Source organism: Biomphalaria glabrata, chromosome 7 (genome assembly GCF_947242115.1).
Source record: "Biomphalaria glabrata chromosome 7, xgBioGlab47.1, whole genome shotgun sequence".
Taxonomy (NCBI): domain Eukaryota; kingdom Metazoa; phylum Mollusca; class Gastropoda; family Planorbidae; genus Biomphalaria; species Biomphalaria glabrata.
In genome coordinates this window covers 4,125,727-4,146,935 of record NC_074717.1, presented here as the reverse complement: position 1 = coordinate 4,146,935, position 21,209 = coordinate 4,125,727, and the positions used below count along the sequence as shown (strand labels likewise).

General features: G+C 36.5%; 1 protein-coding gene across 2 annotated transcripts in view; it reads left to right on the top strand.

The window, feature by feature from the left end:
- The first annotated feature begins 2,019 nt into the window (after positions 1–2,019).
- The window catches only part of LOC106073544 (uncharacterized), a 115,204-nt gene continuing 96,014 nt past the window's right edge, over positions 2,020–21,209 (top strand). Inside the window, exons 1-4 of one of the 2 annotated variants that reach the window (XR_008778968.1) lie at positions 2,020–2,243; positions 3,979–4,167; positions 9,342–15,539; positions 18,912–18,941. Coding sequence is in view for 1 of the 2 variants with exons in the window: in XM_056035900.1 (XP_055891875.1) it covers positions 2,195–2,243 (49 nt within the window). In the remaining variant the exon portion in view is untranslated. The remainder of the gene's footprint in view (positions 2,244–3,978; positions 4,168–9,341; positions 15,540–18,911; positions 18,942–21,209) is intronic. The other variant, XM_056035900.1, reaches the window with a different exon arrangement.

The following is a 21,209-nucleotide window of genomic DNA, read 5'->3' as shown; positions in this document are numbered from 1 at the left end:
AGGGTGCATTAGCCACGACAGACTACCCACCTAGGAAAAGGAAAACTCTGAATTTTGAATCTCTGCTGCCTTGAAGCGGTACCCAATCATGGGAAAGACTTTGGGAGTCAACCCTGAGAAAAATTCAGGAACTGGCGACCCTGAGACAGTATGAAGTACCCAGTGCTACACTCTTACAGAACCTGCGACGCCGCTGACCCCAAACTGTATGGGCACTGCTGTTCCTTTGGGTACAAAGTCAACAAAAACGCTAGCTGTGGCATTTATACTCTCCCGCCTTGACTACTGTAACGCCGTGCTAGCAGGTATACCTGATGACAAAATAGCCAAACTGCAACGTATACAGAACAACGCCGCACGAATAGTACTTAGAAAAACAAGACAAGATTCTGCTACTACCCTCTTGCGCATGCTCCATTGGCTTCCCGTGAAAGCGAGAATCGATTACAAGGTCGCCACACTTTGTCATCAGTGTTTATATAACAATGAGATGCCCTTGTACCTTAGAGAACTGGTTACTCCATATGTCCCCCAGAGAGCCCTGCGCTCAATGGACTCAACGCTTTTAGTAGTGCAACGTTTCTCCCTCAAAAGCTACGGTCTGCGGGTTTGGAACTCACTCCCCATGGATCTCAGTCAGACAACATGCTATACCACTTTTAAGAAGAACATTAAGACCTACTTGTTTAAAACTTTTTTAGATTAGTTTTTGATTGCAATTATTGTGTTTGTGTTTGTAATGTTATTACAGCGCCTTGAGCCTACATTTTGTTTGTTAACAGCGCTTTATAAATAAAATTATTATTACACCAGCTACGTGGAGGGGGAGGAACTGATGTGTGGGCGACATCGCTTCGCCCTTAGCTAGGCATTCATCTCATTTCTATGAGAGGATCCATTGTCGCTTAACGACTGAAGGAGGCAATACTGGTAGTAGTAGTAGTAGTAGTAGTAGTAGTAGTATAGACCATGGGCGTATCGAAATTATATTTTTTTTGGGGGGGAGGGGTGGTTGGGGGATTTCCCCTCTCGCAAACAAAATATAAATGTGTGTGTTTCTGTACATAATTAATCATTATTACATTCTGACCCTTCATTTTTTCGGAAGACGTGTATTGTACCCTAGAATAGGTTCTTCCTGGAGATAGAGGAAAAATTGGAGACTCCCCGCCATTGTTAGTAGAGGCTCCCTCAGTGCAGTGTGGAGCACCGCCTCCAAGCACTATTTCCGGTATAGAAAGTAACAAAATGCGTATTCTGGGTATCTGTATTGCATTATCCAGCTATGAAAGTTTTGTTTCAAAAACAACATGTTCTATTCTTACTGACTTAGACCCTCCCGCGTCGTTCTGCACATTGGGTGGCAAGATGCTTCCACAAAAACCTATCACTGGCAAAGTCTTAAGCCTCTTCCCACCTGCTATGAGACCTCCATGAAAGTGTGGGGCCAATTTGAACTAGGATGTCCGATTTCGCGCTTTCCTCGTAATGGCCTCCATGTCATTGCACTTTTATTATGCGTAATTCATTTTGTCGACGAACATGTTCCGCAAACCTCACGCGACGCTCTGTCACAACCTTACTAAGGGGTCGACTCCCAGTTCGGCATAGGATATCCTTGATTGAGACCCGATATCTATAACTGACTGATAAAATTCGTCTTAGCCATGTTTGTTGAGCCACATTTAGTCTTTTTCAATTTCGGCAGATGACTATTCAGAGCACTTTATTAATGAAGCCCAGCTACTGGTAGAAATTTGTAACCTCTCTAGGCTATGGTCTTGGAATTAGCGACAGTAGTTTTTTCTTTAGATTTTCTATCGAAAAGGGAAGTTTTATCGTCAAAATTTTATTTCGGGGGGGGGGGGGGGGGTTAAAAACCTTAAAACTTCCCCTCCCCTGCCACGCCCATGATGGAGACGCAAACACAAGCAATATACACACAGAACTAAACAAACAACAGTTACACACACACACACACAACCTGCGCTTAAGGAATTGCGCTCCTTTGTACTTCTTGGCGATGACGAATTGATTTCGTAACAATGAAGAACTATCTAGTGTATTTGCATCCTTTTCAGAGCACGTGGTTTCATATCAAAAGCAGCTGTGCACACGTGTCAGGCTACGGTTTAAAAAGTTTCACACACCACAACGTTATTTTAACTCCACGCAGATACATCACACCAACAACATGATGCCACGAAGGTGGCTACTCCAGTTTCTATCTATCTTGCTTTTAAGTAAGTTTCATTTCTATAATTTGATTTTGGCTTATACTTTGTAACCGTTAGAGGCTATGTCAAATAATGCGCAGAAAAAAATATCTTGTGGGACTCATGATATTGACCTGTCATACACACGGAATGCTTACATCCAATAATTTTTTTTTTAAATACTTAAAAAAAAAGGCTTTTATTTTAGCGTAGATGCATCAATTAGTTTCAATCAGTCATGTAATTAATCTGTAATATATCTGGACTAGCAACATTAAATCTATGCCATAAGAAAGATTTTTTAACAATTGTTTTTATTTAATGCAATTTTATTATTTTACCTTTGTAAATAAGATATAATTCTATCACTTGTCTGGAAAGGGGTGGGGGAGAGAGAAAGGGATATCTGGTAAAATATTACCATGATCACTTTTGAATGCATTTATAAAAAAAATGTTGAATAACCTAAAATCGAACTCGATTTTCAAGCCTACACACCAACTACTGTGCCAGGGCAGTGCTTATGAAAATAGAAGGTTTTAGTTAGTTTCAAACTTTAAAGCTTTCTCTCTACAATGAATAAAGGGGACTAAATCAACTTCAACCACCACATCAGTCAAGTACGATTTCTTTTCCGTTGTTTGAGATACTAACAAATAATTAGTTACCAATAGTTAGTTAACTAAAGGTTAACTTTGAAATCAGACGGTGTGAGGGGCAAATGCTTCACTGAAAGCTTACGAGGTTTGCATTCGCTAGTGATTTAATGTAAACTTGTTCTTTAAATTGTGGCGTCCGACTAATAATGACTGTCTGAGTGTGTTTGCAGTATTTCAATGTATCTGCTCGATAAAACTGTTGTTTAAAAAAAATGCTTCATTTTGTGTATGTTACAAAAAGATAAAAGAAAGAATGTGTTATCAAGGCAAATGCGACTACTACAAAATAAGAGAAGAGAACCATTAACTAGAATTTATTTATAATATTATGTAGGTATGAATTGAGTTATACACCTTTCCCTATTAATAGAAATGTTTCTTTTGTTGTAAACTGGCTGTAGTACTTCAAGATGGCACAATAAATAAATGTCATCAAAGGTTGAGATTGTTTTTAACTATTTTGTTTTGTTTGAGAAACTTTTAAAATACAAGATAATAATATGATGCTAAAATACACGCCACATTTTTATTACATATTTCATTCTTCCTCTCCTAATTGACGATACCAACGTCGATTTCATCCCATGAAATTAAATTATTTTTTGGTTTTATAGACATAAATCTACTTTTTTTTTGTGAACGGAGCATGCAATTCCCTTTTATTCTATACCAAATATATCATTTTTCTGATAATAAACACAAGCTTGATTGAAGATTTATCAAAAAGGGGGACATACAAATGAGAACAATGAATAATATTCCATTGGACTGTGGGGAATAATTACGGAGAGAAAGAGTTAAAATAGATTTTGCCCTTGGAAAAAAAAAAAAAAAACTCGTGAGCTACAAAAAAGCACCCTCGTTTTATGGTGGACCATAGAAAGAGATAACAGATTTTCTGCCCATTAGATCACATGGTCTGAAAGAGGAACTCTTGGCTTATTTATCTTTTTAAGATGGACAAGAAGGAAAGTATGTATGTTTTTTTGTTTTAATAAGCTGGAGTCAATTGTGGCTGCATTTGAATTTAATTTATGTACACACATAGAAACTATTTTTATATCATTAATATGACAGTGGTATTCGCCTTCACCTATCTTTAGTCTGCTGTTCCCAGTGCTGTCAAAAATTAGAGAAGCAATGGTTACTAGAGGAAATGGTAAAGGAATATCATGTTGGTCCAGGAATGGCCGCGAATATGTATCCTCATGTACTGAAAGATAAAACATATTCTGAAGTGAGACAGAAAATTTGGAATTACTTGGTAATTTTGAAAAAAGAGCTATTGCCCAGTAAGTTACTACTGTAATAATTACCGATAATCCTTTTTTTTAATTAATTACAATCAACCTTTCCGGCGTTTGTTATGTGATATGAGCAATATTAAGACGCATTCCTCAAAGGATAGTAAAGATAATATGATTAATATAATTCTTATTATAAACTATGATATGCCAAAAGGTTGGGGCGGACTGGCCCTATGTACAATTAAACCTATGCCTGATGTGACGGTCACATGGAATGTTGTGGGTCAGACGTTAATTTCCTTTTTTTTTTTTTTTAAATGGAATGAATGACTCTTATAGTCACTAAACAATAGTTTCACCCTAATTTATATCAGCAGTGAATAGTGTTTGTTTTGATGTCACTCTAGACTATATACACAACATCTAATCCTGTGTAGACATACTACACGGCTGATACACCATCTAATCCTATGTAGACATACCACTAGCGGATCTAGAACTTTGGACTGGGGGGGGGGCGATTTTTTTCCAAACCCTAAGCCTAAAGCCCAGTAAACCCTAACCCTATATATATATATGAGAATAAAAAAAAAGCAGCATTTCTCAACCTTCGGCGAAAAACAAAACAACTGGGTCAGCGCTATAAGGTTCTCTTGTGGAGTTCGGGGCGGTGCTTTTTTTCACTACAAAAACGTATTCTCCTGACATCTACAGCTCATTATTCATCAATGGAGTTCGGGGCGAAGCCCCGACGACAAAAGCGTTTTCTTGCATTCTTCATTGCAGAAACGCATTCTCCTGACAAGTACAGCTCATTATTCATTAATGGAGCTCGGGGCGAAGCCCCGACGCCAAAAGCGTTTTTTTGCATTATTCACTGCAGAAATGTAGTCTCCTGACATCTACAGCTCATTATTCATAAATGGAGTTCGGGGCGAAGCCCCGACGCCAAAAGCGTTTTCTTGCATTCCTCATTGCAGAAACGCATTCTCCTGACCTAAAGCTCATTATTCATACTATTAAAAAAGGACCTTTCGAATAATGTTGTACTTGAAAAACATTCTAATATGAATTTATAGGCCCATAATACATTGCAAATAAAACCGATGTGTTCCTTGAAAAGATAGGATACCCCACGTATTTAGATTTTTGCTTTGAGAATCGCCGCCGAAAAAAAAACAACTTATTCGATAAATAGTATTCAAGAAAACTGTAGTATAAATTGTGAGTTATAGTTCCAAAATTTTTAGTTAGAAAAATATCAGATTGAGTAAAGGTTGGGAAAAGGCGACTGTAAAAACATTATTTGAGTTTAGAACTCATCTCAATCATGACTCTTATACTGAAAAATTTCGTTTGAATTTTAACTTTTCCAATGCAAAGTCTTTCTTAAAATTATTATGATAAATTCATGTGAAATTACAAAAAACTCTGTCTGGAAATGGGAATGGCGGTAGATTAATCTTCGCTCCTTTAATAATTTCTGCTAAAGATTGCATTTGGCATTAAAGAATAGGGGTGGGGCGACTCGATATAAGAATTTAATTTATAGTATATATAAATTATATTAATGACAGATTTTTTAAATTTTGTAATTTCTTAACTATAATACAAAAAGAAAAAGTATTGATTTGTCCGATGGGGGAAATACGATTGCATGTATCGCCCCTCCCACCTGGTACAACCCTTTTTCATTTAAATTTACTAATGATACAATTTGAGATAAGAGTGTGGTACGACATAATATACAATGGGTCACATATCAATACGTAGTTTATATTTTATGGATATTCAACTAATTTTATTCACAAACTATGATTCTCCACAAAAATAGGACTGCCCCCCCAGCACTCAGAGGGCTAGAGTGGGGAGGGCAGTACATGCAATCGCCCCCCCCCCCCCTCACCCCCACCGAATCGGCCAAAATACCAGAAAGGGAGCGACATAATATAAAATTTATATCTTAATTCAAGTTCAACTAATTTTGTTCACAAACTATGATTTCTCCATAAAAACGGACCGCCCCCCCCCCCACTCAAAGGGTTCAGGTGGGAAGGGCAGTAGAGGTATTCGTCCCCCCCCCCCCCACCCCCCAACCAAATCGGCAAACAGGGAACGACATAATAAAAAGATCAGTTAAAATATCAATAACAAGTTTTAATGATATAGATATTTAATTGATTTTGTTAGCAAGCTGTGATTTCTACAAATAAATTTGACCGCCCCCCCCCACTCGAAAGTGCAAAGGGGGGGGGGGGGGCGGGATTGATACCATCGCCCCCTCCCGACCCCACCAAATCAGCCAACATACTAGAGGGGGGGCGAAATAATTTAAAAATAGGTTGAAATGTAAATAATTAGTATATATCTTTAACATAATTAATAAATTCGTATACAAATCGTGTGAATTCTATACTAAAGTTCGTCCGCTGAGTGGGGGGGGGGGGGCGGTAGGGGCGATCCGCCAGTGAGACATACTACATGGCTGATACACCATCTAATCCTATATAGACATACAACAGGGCTGATACACCATCTAATCCTATGTAGACATACAACAGGGCTGATACACCATCTAATCCTATGTAGACATACAACAGGACTGATACACCATCTAATCCTATGTAGACATACAACAGGGCTGATACACCATCTAATCCCGGGCTGATACACCATCTAATCTTATGTAGACATACAACAGGGCTGATACACCATCTAATCCCGGGCTGATACACCATCTAATCCTATGTAGACATACAACAGGGCTGATACACCATCTAATCCTATGTAGACATACAACAGGGCTGATACACCATCTAATCCTATGTAGACATACAACAGGGCTGATACACCATCTAATCCTATGTAGACATACAACAGGGCTGATACACCATCTAATCCTATGTAGACATACAACAGGGCTGATACACCATCTAATCCTATGTAGACATACAACAGGGCTGATACACCATTTAATCCTATGTAGACATACAACAGGACTGATACACCATCTAATCCCGGGCTGATACACAATCTAATCCTATGTAGACATACAACAGGGCTGATACACCATCTAATCCTATGTAGACATACAACAGGGCTGATACACCATCTAATCCTATGTAGACATACAACAGGACTGATACACCTTCTAATCCCGGGCTGATACACCATCTAATCCTATGTAGACATACAACAGGGCTGATACACCATCTAATCCTATGTAGACATACAACAGGGCTGATACACCATCTAATCCTATGTAGACATACAACAGGACTGATACACCATCTAATCCTATGTAGACATACAACAGGACTGATACACCATCTAATCCCGGGCTGATACACCATCTAATCCTATGTAGACATACAACAGGGCTGATACACCATCTAATCCTATGTAGACATACAACAGGGCTGATACACCATTTAATCCTATGTAGACATACAACAGGACTGATACACCATCTAATCCCGGGCTGATACACAATCTAATCCTATGTAGACATACAACAGGGCTGATACACCATCTAATCCTATGTAGACATACAACAGGGCTGATACACCATCTAATCCTATGTAGACATACAACAGGACTGATACACCATCTAATCCCGGGCTGATACACCATCTAATCCTATGTAGACATACAACAGGGCTGATACACCATCTAATCCTATGTAGACATACAACAGGGCTGATACACCATCTAATCCTATGTAGACATACAACAGGACTGATACACCATCTAATCCTATGTAGACATACAACAGGACTGATACACCATCTAATCCCGGGCTGATACACCATCTAATCCTATGTAGACATACAACAGGGCTGATACACCATCTAATCCTATGTAGACATACAACAGGGCTGATACACCATCTAATCCTATGTAGACATACAACAGGACTGATACACCATCTAATCCTATGTAGACATACAACAGGGCTGATAGGAAATCTTTAAGTTTTCTTCTTTATACTTGCAATTAAGGCAGAACTGGAACCTTGAGGGTGGAGGATCAAACCTGGACATGGATCTCAAAAAACGGTTCTAACTATTTTCCTAGAAATTGAACACTTGATGTATATTGGTGAGAAAAGAATAACTAGGTCATTGACCTCCCGGGGAAAACACTAGTTTGACCGTTATGTATAGTTTCAATTTTAAGACAAAAATTAATTTAGCTAGAGAACTAGATCTGGATCCAACAGCAATTTCGAAAGGACTGTCGCGTTCGGGAATTTCAGAATTGATTGTATCATACATTCAAGATGTTAATAAATTTAAAAATATTTTCATACGCAATAAACCTCTTTTCCAATGTAATTTACGCCTGTGCAAAATATTTTTTTATAGAAACAAAGAATGTTTAATCAATTTTGACGTTCTGCTCTATAAATTACACTTGTCATTAATCTTGTGACTTGAGGACAAGATTTCTTATAGTACGTCTAGAGGAGGACATGTATTTTAAGATATATATATATATATATGAGGCGCGGTGGCTGAGCTGTAAAGGGCTTGGCTTCCGAACCGGGGACCGGGGTTCGAATCCTGGTGAAGAATGGGATTTTTAGTTTCGGGATCTTTGGGCGCCTCTGAGTCCACCCAGCTCTAATGGGTACCTGACATTAGTTAGGGAAAAGTAAGGGCGGTTGGTCGTTGTGCTGGCCACATGACACCCTTGTTAACCGTACGGCACAGAAACAGATGACCTTTACATCATCTGCCCTATCGACCAGAAGGTCTGAAAGGGGAACTTTACTTTTATATATATATATATATATATATATATATATATATATATATATATATATATATATATATATATATATATATATATATATATATATATATATATATATATAATATATATATATATATATATTACGTTTTTCTTGTTAATGTAGATAGTTGTTAATGGCGTCACACAGTTTATTCCTTCAATCTAAAAAATACAATAAAGAGGTGTCAAACAATTTGAAATATTAATTTAAATCAGTTTAAAAAACTACCATCAACACACATCACTCTGATAGGCATCATCCGTTGCTTATAAACTACACCAGCAATGACAATTGTTTAAATTGCATTTTGCATTCTCTTTTCATGTAAACTTGACAAACGCATTTTTTTTCACCCTACGAAAAACAGTTAAAAACGTATGCAAGGCTATAATAAACTTTTAAATTCTATCTTCTTGTGCAGAACAAAGAGAAATAGGTATGTATTCAACTAGTTTAATAAAGTGTGATATAATACAGTAAACTATTGCATATTTTTTATTTTATCTAACACAATTCCACAAGAAATTCACTAAGACGTTGTATTGTTCATTTTATATATCTTATCTTATCTTATCTTATATAATACAGACGTTACTTCAAAAAAGAAGATGATTACGTCCTACGCGTCATGCATTTAGTCATGCATATTAACCAATGACTTAAATTCTGCCAAGTCACTGGTTTTCCTGGCTAGCTCAGGCAACCCATTCCATGCTCTAATACCACTAGGGAAACACAAACTCAAAATTGGCCCTCGAAGTGGTCCACGCAGGCAGGAAAAAAGGCAGGTTTCAATATTTTCAGAAAAATATCAATATTAAATTCTATCAGAAGTGGTCCACCCAGGCAGTTAAACAGGCAGGTTTCAATATGTATGTATCACATTTGTTTCAGCACCTAGCTTCAACTCCATATTTACGTTCAATATTTTAAGAAAGAATATTATAATCAATTTCTATCAAAGGCAAATGACAGAAAAGAATGGAGAAAGAATGTTGACAGATCCTGTGTGGTGCCACAAAGGTCCAGCAGACCAAGGGATAGGTGAAAGTGAATGTGAAGTTAGATGTGAACCTGGCTTTAACTGATGTCTTATAATGAGTATCTAATTAATCTAACTGTTTTGTAAAGGATTAATCTCTTATTCAAAGACTACAAAAGAACTTTTCCGTAAAAAAAATCCTTTAGTTTTGTGTTTCATTGTGGATGAAATATGACCCCTGCAGTTCACGCGATAATACAAAAAAACTACTTATCAATTAATGTTTTATATTATGTCCTATTTATTTGCATAGTAAATAGATTTTTCTCTTCAAAAAAATATATAATTTTTTAAATGTTGTATTTAGTGGGACAGAGCTTACATAACGAAGTAATAAAATTGTAAAAAAATATCTGTTTTGACTAAAAATCTAAAATTATTTGCATATATGTGTTTCAGAAAATGTTGAACAGTCATCTGCCTTACTAAAAAGTCCCCAGTGTTTGTTGCTATTAATAGTGAATAGTTGTAAAAATGATGTATTTTTATGAAAAAACTGCTGGAATAATTGATTTTCAAAAAAAAATAGATTTTTCACTTTGAGAAAAGAAAAAAGTAGCCGTTGATTCAGAACTTTGAATGATCTAAAACATCTTGATGTCCTATTTTTATTTTCTCTTCTAGTTTCTGAGATCTAAACTGGACGGACGGACTGACGAGCAGACAGCAAACTTAAAGCGTCTTTTCCCCTTTCGGGGGCCGCTAAAAATGCCACCTAAAGAATGCCGCTAAACAGAGCAAATTCAAGAAAAGACAGTTGTTAGAAACCCGAATAATGAAGTTTTTTTTTTTATAGTGTTAGAAAAAAAAAGGTTTAAATTCATGCAAGAAATTATAAAATATTTGCACCATACTTTATATCAATAGTGTTAATTAGGTTTGTTTTAGGGTTGCATCAAAACTTCTCAGGCTTCTCAAGCCAACGCTGTAATCACTCTGCTAGCAGAGAGTCTATGAAAATGGAAGATTATATAGTTATCTATTGTTTCTATTTCATGCTTGTCTTCACTAAGCCTCAGAAGGCAGCCTAATAGAAAGGGGAATAATTCAGCTAATAACACTACTTTTGTCAAGTAATATTTTTTCCCTTTTTTTTGATACCAAACAAAGTAATTTATTACCAATAGTTTATAAACTAGTTTTTTTTTTCTTGTTTTTAATTGTGCAAAATGTAAGCTCGATTCAAGATTGGGTGTCGGAGAAATAACGTGTACGGCCAGACAGACAAACAGACAAAATGAAATGATATAAGCTTTGTAAAAACCGATGTATTCTTATAAACTTATTTTTTTTTTAAATAATCTTTTTGTATTTAAAGACATGGCAAAAATGAAAGCAGATAAAGAAAGTAAGTATTTTTATTCTCTTCATATAGTTTCATTAGTTATCAATACGTTTACAGTAGTTACATTTGTTCATATGGGATACAGTGCTAGTGATGCCCAAAATACGGCCCGAGGGCCAGTTGGCCCGCGTCGTGGTTCCATCCGGCCCGCCGAAAAGTCGGCGCAAAGTGGAGAAAATCCCTTCTCAAAAAAAAAAAAGTTTAAAAATGTATCTTTACCTACTTTAGGGCTCATATATTTTTTCTGATGGATTGAGACCATGACATTTAACGTTTGTAGGCCACGATAATGAACAGGAGCTCTAAATGTAGAATCTACCAGGAAGAGTGGGCGGATCTTTATTTTATTTTTTATTTTTTTTTGTGGAACTTGATAATAAGCCAACATCTTTGTTTTATAAAATAAATCCTTGGTTTGAACCACGAATAAAAGATTAACTCCAACTAGAGATTGGAGAATCGATAGGAATATTCCCCAAAATGGGTCGGTTTGAAAGGTACCTACACTGTTGCTAACATTTTAAGTAACTAAAACGAAGCTTCTGACGCGTACAAAAAATATAATACTCAAATATGACATGAATGTAGCACTAAATCCAAGGGGTTCTGGTTAAATAGTTTCAGAACAATTTCATTTCATTTTTGTAACTTTTCGGTCATGCGGCCCGCGAAACAAGTATTGGAAATTAAAATGGCCCGCAGGTCGATTTAGGTTGAGCATCACTGATGTCCTATACACTGGGATACACCTAAAAGCTTAGTGTAATTTTTTTTTTTAATGTTTGAGCCTTTCCTTTGAATATTGCTTTACATTTTATCATTATGCGCAGAATTAGCGTTCAATTTAAATCGAATACAGTTGTCTAACCATAACTATTCTTTAATAACATTTCATTGATATGATCAATCGTTTGGTTATTGTGACATCACCAGTATTTTTTTTAATTAATTATTCATATCAATGAAATGTAATTATTTTCATCATTATCATCTGATACATAAACTGTAAAATATCCATTGTATTAAAATGTTTATTTGTACATCAAGAGGTACTCACCCATTCTATTGAGATTCATAAAACGCATACTATTTTATAAACTGTCAAAAGGGTGGCGGGAAAGCGAGCCAACGCTTGAAAACGCAGCACTAACAGTTAAACTTACAAAATGTAGGGGCTAGGTTTAGGGAATTAAAGGGCGATGGTCAGGACGCCTACAGTTTTTATTTGAATAACCATTCAAACACACGAAATGGACAGTAATAATAGAGACAAGGGAAGTCATTCTGCTTTACATAGGTGTTTTATTTTTTGTGTCAAAAATTTTTTGTTGGTTTATGTATCTGGTGTCCTATAGGCCTACCATTAGCAAAAATGAATTTATATTATTTTAAAAAGAACGCTGTGAACCGGTTGTCACAATTTAATCACGATTTGTGACAAATCGCTAGTATTTTTATTACTTATTTATATTAAAAAAAGTTTGAATACTTTCATCATTATCATCTTCTACATAAACTGTAAATATCCATTGTATTAAATATTTCATTTGTACATCAAGAGGTACTCACCCATTCTATTGATTCACAGCATTCGTTTTTTTTTTAAAGCAATCATACTGCGAATGTAAAACTATTCAGTATCCGCCGTCAGCAGCAACTTTTTTCAGACAGACTGAGATTCCAATAATAACAACAATGGCAATGGAGTAAGAACCTCAACTGGCATCAACTCTCTTCTGTGCTAGTACCGTAAATGACACTTTAAAACGCTGCCTTTGAACGTCAATACTGGCAATGACATTCAACAATTGTAACAGACACTTCTGAGTGATACTGCAGGGCAGACACTGCCAATGAAGTCTTAGTCAAGTATTAAAACGTCAACACTGATGTCCTATAAGAAATAAACACAAAACTTGACATCTACTCTTACACTGGAAATAGCAACAAAAAAAAAATAATAAAAAATATAATAGTGATACATCAAAAGAAGAGGTCCAAAAAATATTACATAATAATAAGTCTACAGAAATAGTACTAAATCTGTCCGCTAGTTTAAAAAAATATATTTTATATATTAATGTTATTATGTGTTATTAGGGAAGACATAACTGCAATGAGTGGAGTTAAGATGGTGACCAAGACCTCGGCGTTCCAGTACCTCATCATTGTCGCCGAGTGAACACCCCGCTCTCTAGAGGGGTGGCCAATGATACTGGTTGCTTGCCACTGATGAATGAGCAGTCGGCAAGTGTAAAAGTGCAGATAAAGGAGTTATGTGCAACCCCCCTAAGAGGCCCCGGGCAATGGTTAGTAGGAGACTCACGGGTTCTCTGAAAAGCGGATAGCGCTGGACACCAACTCGAGGGTTGGTTGGGATATTCTGGGTCCCAGCTGACTCGCGGGTCCCCATTTGGGCAAAGACTGGACTGACTGATGCGGCCTTTGCGGGTTGTGTCAGGCGGTTTCGTTGGCGTCCACGAGCTAGTCTCTAACTAGCCCGTCCCTGTGAGGTAGTAGAGATTTCACAATAGTAGTTCTAATACTGGGGGATATAAAACAATTCTCACGAACCCACTTCTCCTGTAAGCGAGTTCTCGCCATTCGGAGGAGGTGACCAGTGGTGAGGACTTCACGCACCCGAGATTTCGGACCCTCTTGCAGGCCCTTATACACTACCCTTAAAATGGAAAAAAATTAAGGCCGCCAACGGTCTTCGCCTTCCATACATTCATGATCAATACACATTTAACCAAGAAAGCGGGTACGAGCACACTCAATCAGGCTCCGCTGCACGGGTAGCAGGCGGCAGGGCCGACTACGAAAAGTCCTCTACTACGCGCCCCGTGGTTTCGATCCGGAGGAACCTGTCGAACCACGAAAAAAAAAAGGTTTTTCACCCAGGACAAAGCCCTCTTCCCAGGCTACACTGCATTCGTTCTTCCGTCGGAAGAACGGTAGCCAAGGTGTGGCTAGCCAACCACACCCCCTGGCGATCATGTCCCGCACCAGGCCCAACCGACAATAAGAACTAACAATGCGAGGGCCACTGGCCCTAGTGGCCCTCCAAACCACCAACCATTTCCTGTTCTGTTTCAATAATGCGCTCATACGCACCACAAGCACTGGTGCAAGGAAGGGTTACAACATTGCCCCCTTCTCAGATTTGTCCGTTCCGGACAAAATCTACCTCACGACATGGGCTGTGGAGGAGAGTTGAGGCAGGCGCGGGTCTATCGGTTGGAGCAACAATGGGCTTATCTTGCCATCTCGATGGAGCCATCTGCGTTGTAGTCTGTCGCAGCCAATCCAAATCATGGGTATGGGGCCTATATCTGCTAATCAGACCACGAACCAGACAAGCTGTCGGGAACATGCGGCCTCGCTGCATGCAGCTTTGATGCAGAATTAACGGCGATAACAAACACACTCAAATATCTGCTCCAAAAAGTGCGCGAAAAGATAACCGTTGCGACTACCGTTGTAATGGTTACCGATTCCCAGTCCTGCCTCCAAGCCATGGCTGGCTTAGGGGGAAAGTCTCAATTGGTCTCAAGAGGCGCCGCAAATAACATCCGCCTATTTATTGGAGCTGTCATCTTTATGCAGTGGGTTCCCTCGCGGGAGGATCTATTGAAATATTGTTGTGGTGGTGATATTGTATAATGTAAATATAGATCTAACTGTACTTTGAAAATTATTAATAACTCACAATTTCTCCTTGCGGTTCGCTATCACTCACCACACATATAATATTTAAAAAAAATGACTTGATAAAAATTGTTCCACTTAAAATATAACTTTCATTCATAAAGTCCTCTATCAATCCTGGCTGTGCGGTTTGCGCGCTGGACTGTCGTTCGGATTTATCGACGGTCGAGGGTTCAAACCCTGCCCTCTCCCACCCCCCGTCGTCCTGCGGGAGGTTTGGACTAGGAAGTAAACTATCTTCAACTCTGAAGGAACATCCGAAACATTTTTTACAATCAGTTCCTAATCAAAACAACGTCTTGCCCAAGCTAGAAGAGTGCGTCTCTAAACTACCGTTACAATCCCAGAACCACTTCCGTCCAAAATAATGTGCAGTTCAAAGTCGCGACGCTAAAAGGAAATTCCCGATTAAACTAAACCCGTCCTAAACCTATAACAGTAAGTAAACAGTTATAAATAGATGTAGTGCTCTAATTAACATTTTTAAATTATATCTTTTTGTGCAGGAGAAAGATCAGAAGGTATGTATTCAACTAGTGAAATTATTGATTGTGACATAATCAAACAAACTATGACATATTATAGTATACATTTTCACAAAAAAATACATTAAAACATCGTATTGTTCTTTCTGTCTATTTCCATGTCACAAAAATGCGATATAAATATGTAATGAATTAGCTATTGATCTATATTGAGTACATTGAATGAATTTATATTATGTAAAGTAACAGAGTGATCACATTTGATATTTTTAAAGTGAATTCTTTTAGTTTAACGTGTGAACTCTCTTGAAACTATGTTGCTTGCTTTATTAAATGTGTGTACTGTTATGGTTCCCGGTCATTTAGTCCCCGGTCATTTCATCTCCTGGTCAATTCATCCTCTGTTCATTTCATCATTTGATCACATTATCTAACAAATAGTAATCGTAAAATCGTACAAAAAGTGTGATGTATTAGAAGAGAATAAAATAAAATGCCATTAAAACTATAAAAAAAATTAACATGTATAAATATAGAAGTTATGTAAAAAAAAAAAAAAAACATGTGTTTTTGTGTTCATGTACATTAATAAGATAGATACATTATTGATTGAAGAGGGATGAAGTCAGCCTTTGTTAGAAAAAATAAAACCTTTTTCAAGGGTAAAATGACGCGCCCAATTTCAAGAAAGAGTTATTTAAAAAATCGTCAGGAGTTATCAGCGGCATGATCATAAGTATTCTAATCGTTCTCATCTCTTAAAAGATTTCCACTACTTCGACCACACCTTGGCCTTTGATCATTACGTCATGCGCAGGATAATATTATAATCTTACATCCCCCACATCCAATTGAACCCCCTTAGCACACACCCAGATTGACAAGATAAGATTTATCAAAAATGGGAAATGCTAAGGGGAAACACTCTAAACGTATTATAACATGTCAAAAAAAAAAAAAAAAAGCGTTCTACATACTCCTTTTTATATAGAAGATAAAATGAGGGCTTAAAGTCAAAGCCTTAACAAAACAACTAAACAATAAATTTAAAAAAAAATTCATTGGAAAGAAATGACCGGGGATGAAATGACCGGTCAGCATTTTTATAGTCATAGGTTTGCCACACGGTTTCGCATGTCTCCATTGTGATTACGTATGCATAAAGTAAAAAGTAGAAAAGCTCTTCTTTCAGAGATTGCGAACTATTGGGAAAATGATGTTGAGGTCATCTGTTTCTTTGGCCAGAGGTTAACGAGCAGGATGTCATGTGGTCAGAACAACAAACAAAAACCTTTACTTTCCTCAACTAAAGTCAAATATCCATTAGAACTGGGTGCACTCATGCCCCCCCCCCCCCCACCCCGAAAAATTCCGAAAGTTAAAATTCCAGTTTTTACCGACATTTGAGCCCAACACTCCAGGTGCTAAAGCCAAGCGATTTATCACTCAACCACAGCGTCATGTATGCTAACCAATGACTTAAATTCCGCCATTTAATTGGTTTTCCTGGCTGACTCAGGCAACCAATTTTATGCTCTAATAGCTCTAGGGAAGAAGGAGCATTTGTACACATTTGTACTAGCATATAGAACGAGAAATGTGCCTCTATCTTTGTGTCTTTCTGAGTATTTTATTAGGTTTCATTTTTGTTTTTGAAGATTATGGTTCAATGTTTGAGTCTTGTCTCCTAAAGGCTTTCTAAATTTAGTGATTTGACTAAAGGTGTTACTCTAGTCACATGTGAATAATCGTTTGTTATGAATCTCACTGCTCTATTTTGTGTCCGTTCCAGTTTCTTAATGTTGAGGGGGGTCCTAAACAAAGCATACATATTTTATTAATAGTCTAACCTAGGTTGAAAAAATTTTTTTCGTTTTATGTTCTTATTGGATTTATAGAATTTGTTTTTATAAACCTTAATGATTTGTTTGATTTTTTGATAAATTCATTAATATGTGGATTTCATGACAGTTTTTCATTATTATAACACCTAGATTCTAGTCTGTGTTTACCATGAATTAGATAAGTGGAATTAATTTGTTTTAGGGTTTTAGTTAATAATAACGTTTTAAAGAATCACCAATTAGGCTAATAAGTTGTGTTTCACATAATCTATATTTCCTTAAGAGGACTCACACTTCTAAAATTACATTGAGTTGAAAGTAGTTTTGGTCCACAGTCTGTCTAATAAACACGGATGCATGGGCGGTCATTAGCGGCCACTTCTGAGTTTGTGGGAACCGCAAACTCCTTTTGTAAACTTTTTGTGTTGGGTTTTCTGTTTATTGCATTCTATTTTATTTATTATATTGACACCAGCTCCACTATCCATTTCCTTTTAACACCGTACTTGAAGACCATTAACTGTCATGGCTGTTGTCATCTTTTACTGTTGTTTTTTTTTTTTTTTATTCTCTAAGGGCATCAGCCATTTGTTTTCGACCATCATGATTTTATCCATTGTGTTTGACTTTTTTTTTTGAGTTTTTCAGGGTCAGACGTAATCTCTGATTTCCGCTGAAGTTTAGTTTCGTACATCGAGGCAAAATGGTGTTCACCCCTTTTATAGACATCATTTCTGATACCTGATGAAGCTTAGTTTCGTACATCGAGGCAAAATGGTGACCACCCCTGTTATAGACATCATTTCTGATACCTGATGAAGTTTAGTTTCGTACATCGAGGCAAAATGGTGTTCACCCCTTTTATAGACATCATTTCTGATACCTGATGAAGTTTAGTTTTGTAAATCGAGGCAAAATGGTGTACACCCCTTTTATAGACATCATTTCTGAAACCTGATGAAGTTTAGTTTCGTACATCGAGGCAAAATGGTATTCACCCCTTTTATAGACATAATTTCGGATACCTGATGAATTTTAGTTTCGCACATCGAGGCAACAAGATATCCATCCTTTACTGGCTAGGTAAAAGAATGTTTTTTTTGTTTACATTTAAAAAAAAAAGGCATATTCACATTTTCCCAATTTTTCGTAGATTGCAAGACCGGAACGTTATAGTTGTAAAACGAAAAGAAAAAGCAGCATTGTACCCCGCATTTACAGTTGAAAACTAGGCGCGGCGTCTAAGTGTTAAAGCGCTTAGCTTCCAAACCTGAGGAGCTAGGTTCAAATCCTGGTGAATGAGATTTTAAATTTTGGGAACTTTAGGCGCTTCTGAGTCCGCCCAGCTCTACTGACATAAGTTAGGTAAAAGTAAAAGTGGTAGGTCTTTGTGCTGGCCACATGACACCCTCGTTAATCGTGGTCCACAGAAACAAATGACCTTTACATCATCTGACCTATTGCAAGGTCTGAAAAAGAAACTTTCCTTTTTTTTTGTTTTTCTAGAATTCAATAATTCATTCTTTCCAATTAAATTGTTTTATCAATTTTTTCTTGTTTAAAGATGAAACAGTAGAAAAACTGAAATCTGAGAGTAAGTATTGAATAAGTTCAATATACTTTAACATAGTTACCAATTTTTTACATCTCCAGTAGAGGAACATCAAAATTATTATTTTGTAGAATTTTGTGTTTATTATTGTATCTGTATGATTTATCTTCTCTTTGGAAGTAACGTCTGTAATTTATAAGGTATACAGTTATCAATACGCGCTGATTTAGCTATCAAACCAAATAAAATACACTTGTCTATTAAATTTAATGTACAGTGATTGTGACAGATGACATTGGATCTTCTTAAATCTAATCCTTATACTTTAACTTATAATTCAAATTATTTTATTCGTGTATTTTACAACTCTTAATCAAATAATAGACATACACAGAGAGAGGCAAAGACCTAAATCTTTACCTAAACATTTGTTTTTAAATGGCAAGTGCCGAAAGAGATTGAAATCAAGATATACTATCTCTACTAGAGTGTAGCAGTGTGTGCTGGTGACAGCTTACGGGTCTTAGGTTGACTCCCGAAGCGTTTCTGATGTTTTGTTGTTTTTTATATCTGCAAGACAGCAGAGGTTAAAATTCAGAGTTTTCTTTCTTTTAGACGGATAGCCGACCATGCAACACCAGCCCCTTGTCAAAGTGGGTTTTACGGGTTTATCAAAAGGATGTCATAATCAATCCGGGTTCCTCACGTCAACAGGCTAAAGCCAAAGAGCAACAGCAAACCAAGTTGCAGGATAACTGAACTGCGAATAAATGGTCATTCAAACTGAACAGTGAATAAATGGTCATTCAAACTGAACAGTGAATATATGGTCATTCAGACTAAGCAATATATAAATGGTCATTTAAACTGAAAAGTGAATAAATAGTCATTCAAACTGAACAGTAAATAAATGGTCATTCCAATAGAGCAGTGAATAAATGTTCATTCCAACAGAACAGTGAATAAATGGTCATTCAAAATGAAAAGAGAATAAATTGTCATTCAAACTGAAGAGTGAATTAATGGTCATTCAAACTGAACAGTGAATTAATGGTCATTCAGACTGAAGAGTGAATAAATGGTCATTCAAACTGAGCAGTGAATTAATGGTCATTCAGACTGAAGAGTGAATAAATGGTCATTCAAACTGAAGAGTGAATAAATGTTCATTCAAACTGAACAGTGAATAAATGGTCATTCAAACCGAACAGTGAATAAATGGTCATTCAAACTGAAGAGTGAATAAATGGTCATTCAAACTGAAGAGTGAATTAATGGTCATTCAAACTGAAGAGTGAATAAATGGTCATTCAAACTGAACAGTGAATAAATGGTCATTCAAACTGAACAGTGAATTAATGGTCATTCAAACTGAACAGTGAATTAATGGTCATTCAAACTGAAGAGTGAATTAATGGTCATTCAAACTGAACAGTGAATTAATGGTCATTCAAACTGAAGAGTGAATAAATGGTCATTCAAACTGAAGAGTGAATAAATGGTCATTCAAACTGAACAGTGAATAAATGGTCATTTAAACCGAACAGTGAATAAATGGTCATTCAAACTGAAGAGTGAATTAATGGTCATTCAAACTGAAGAGTGAATAAATGGTCATTCAAACTGAATAGTGAATAAATGGTCATTCAAACTGAACAGTGAATAAATGGTCATTCAAACTGAACAGTGAATTAATGGTCATTCAAACTGAAGAGTGAATTAATGGTCATTCAAACTGAAGAGTGAATTAATGGTCATTCAAACTGAAGAGTGAATAAATGGTCATTCAAACTGAAGAGTGAATAAATGGTCATTCAAACTGAACAGTGAATAAATGGTCATTTAAACCGAACAGTGAATAAATGGTCATTCAAACTGAAGAGTGAATTAATGGTCATTCAAACTGAAGAGTGAATAAATGGTCATTCAAACTGAAGAGTGAATAAATGGTCATTCAAACTGAACAGTGAATAAATGGTCATTCAAACTGAACAGTGAATAAATGGTCATTCAAACTGAACAGTGAATAAATGGTCATTCAAACTGAACAGTGAATAAATGGTCATTCAAACTGAACAGTGAATAAATGGTCATTCAAACTGAACAGTAAATGACTATTGCCGAATTCCTGCGTTTAGACATCAGCGCAGTTCATCCTTTTTTAAAGCTTCATTACAAAACAGCAGCATCGAACTGCTGTTTATTGTTTCTATTTTCTATGCATGGCCATATATTATGTGCTCATTTAAAAAAAATAAATCTTCATTTGTGTGTAACTGATATAAGCTTCGTGGCTTAAACGTCAAAATT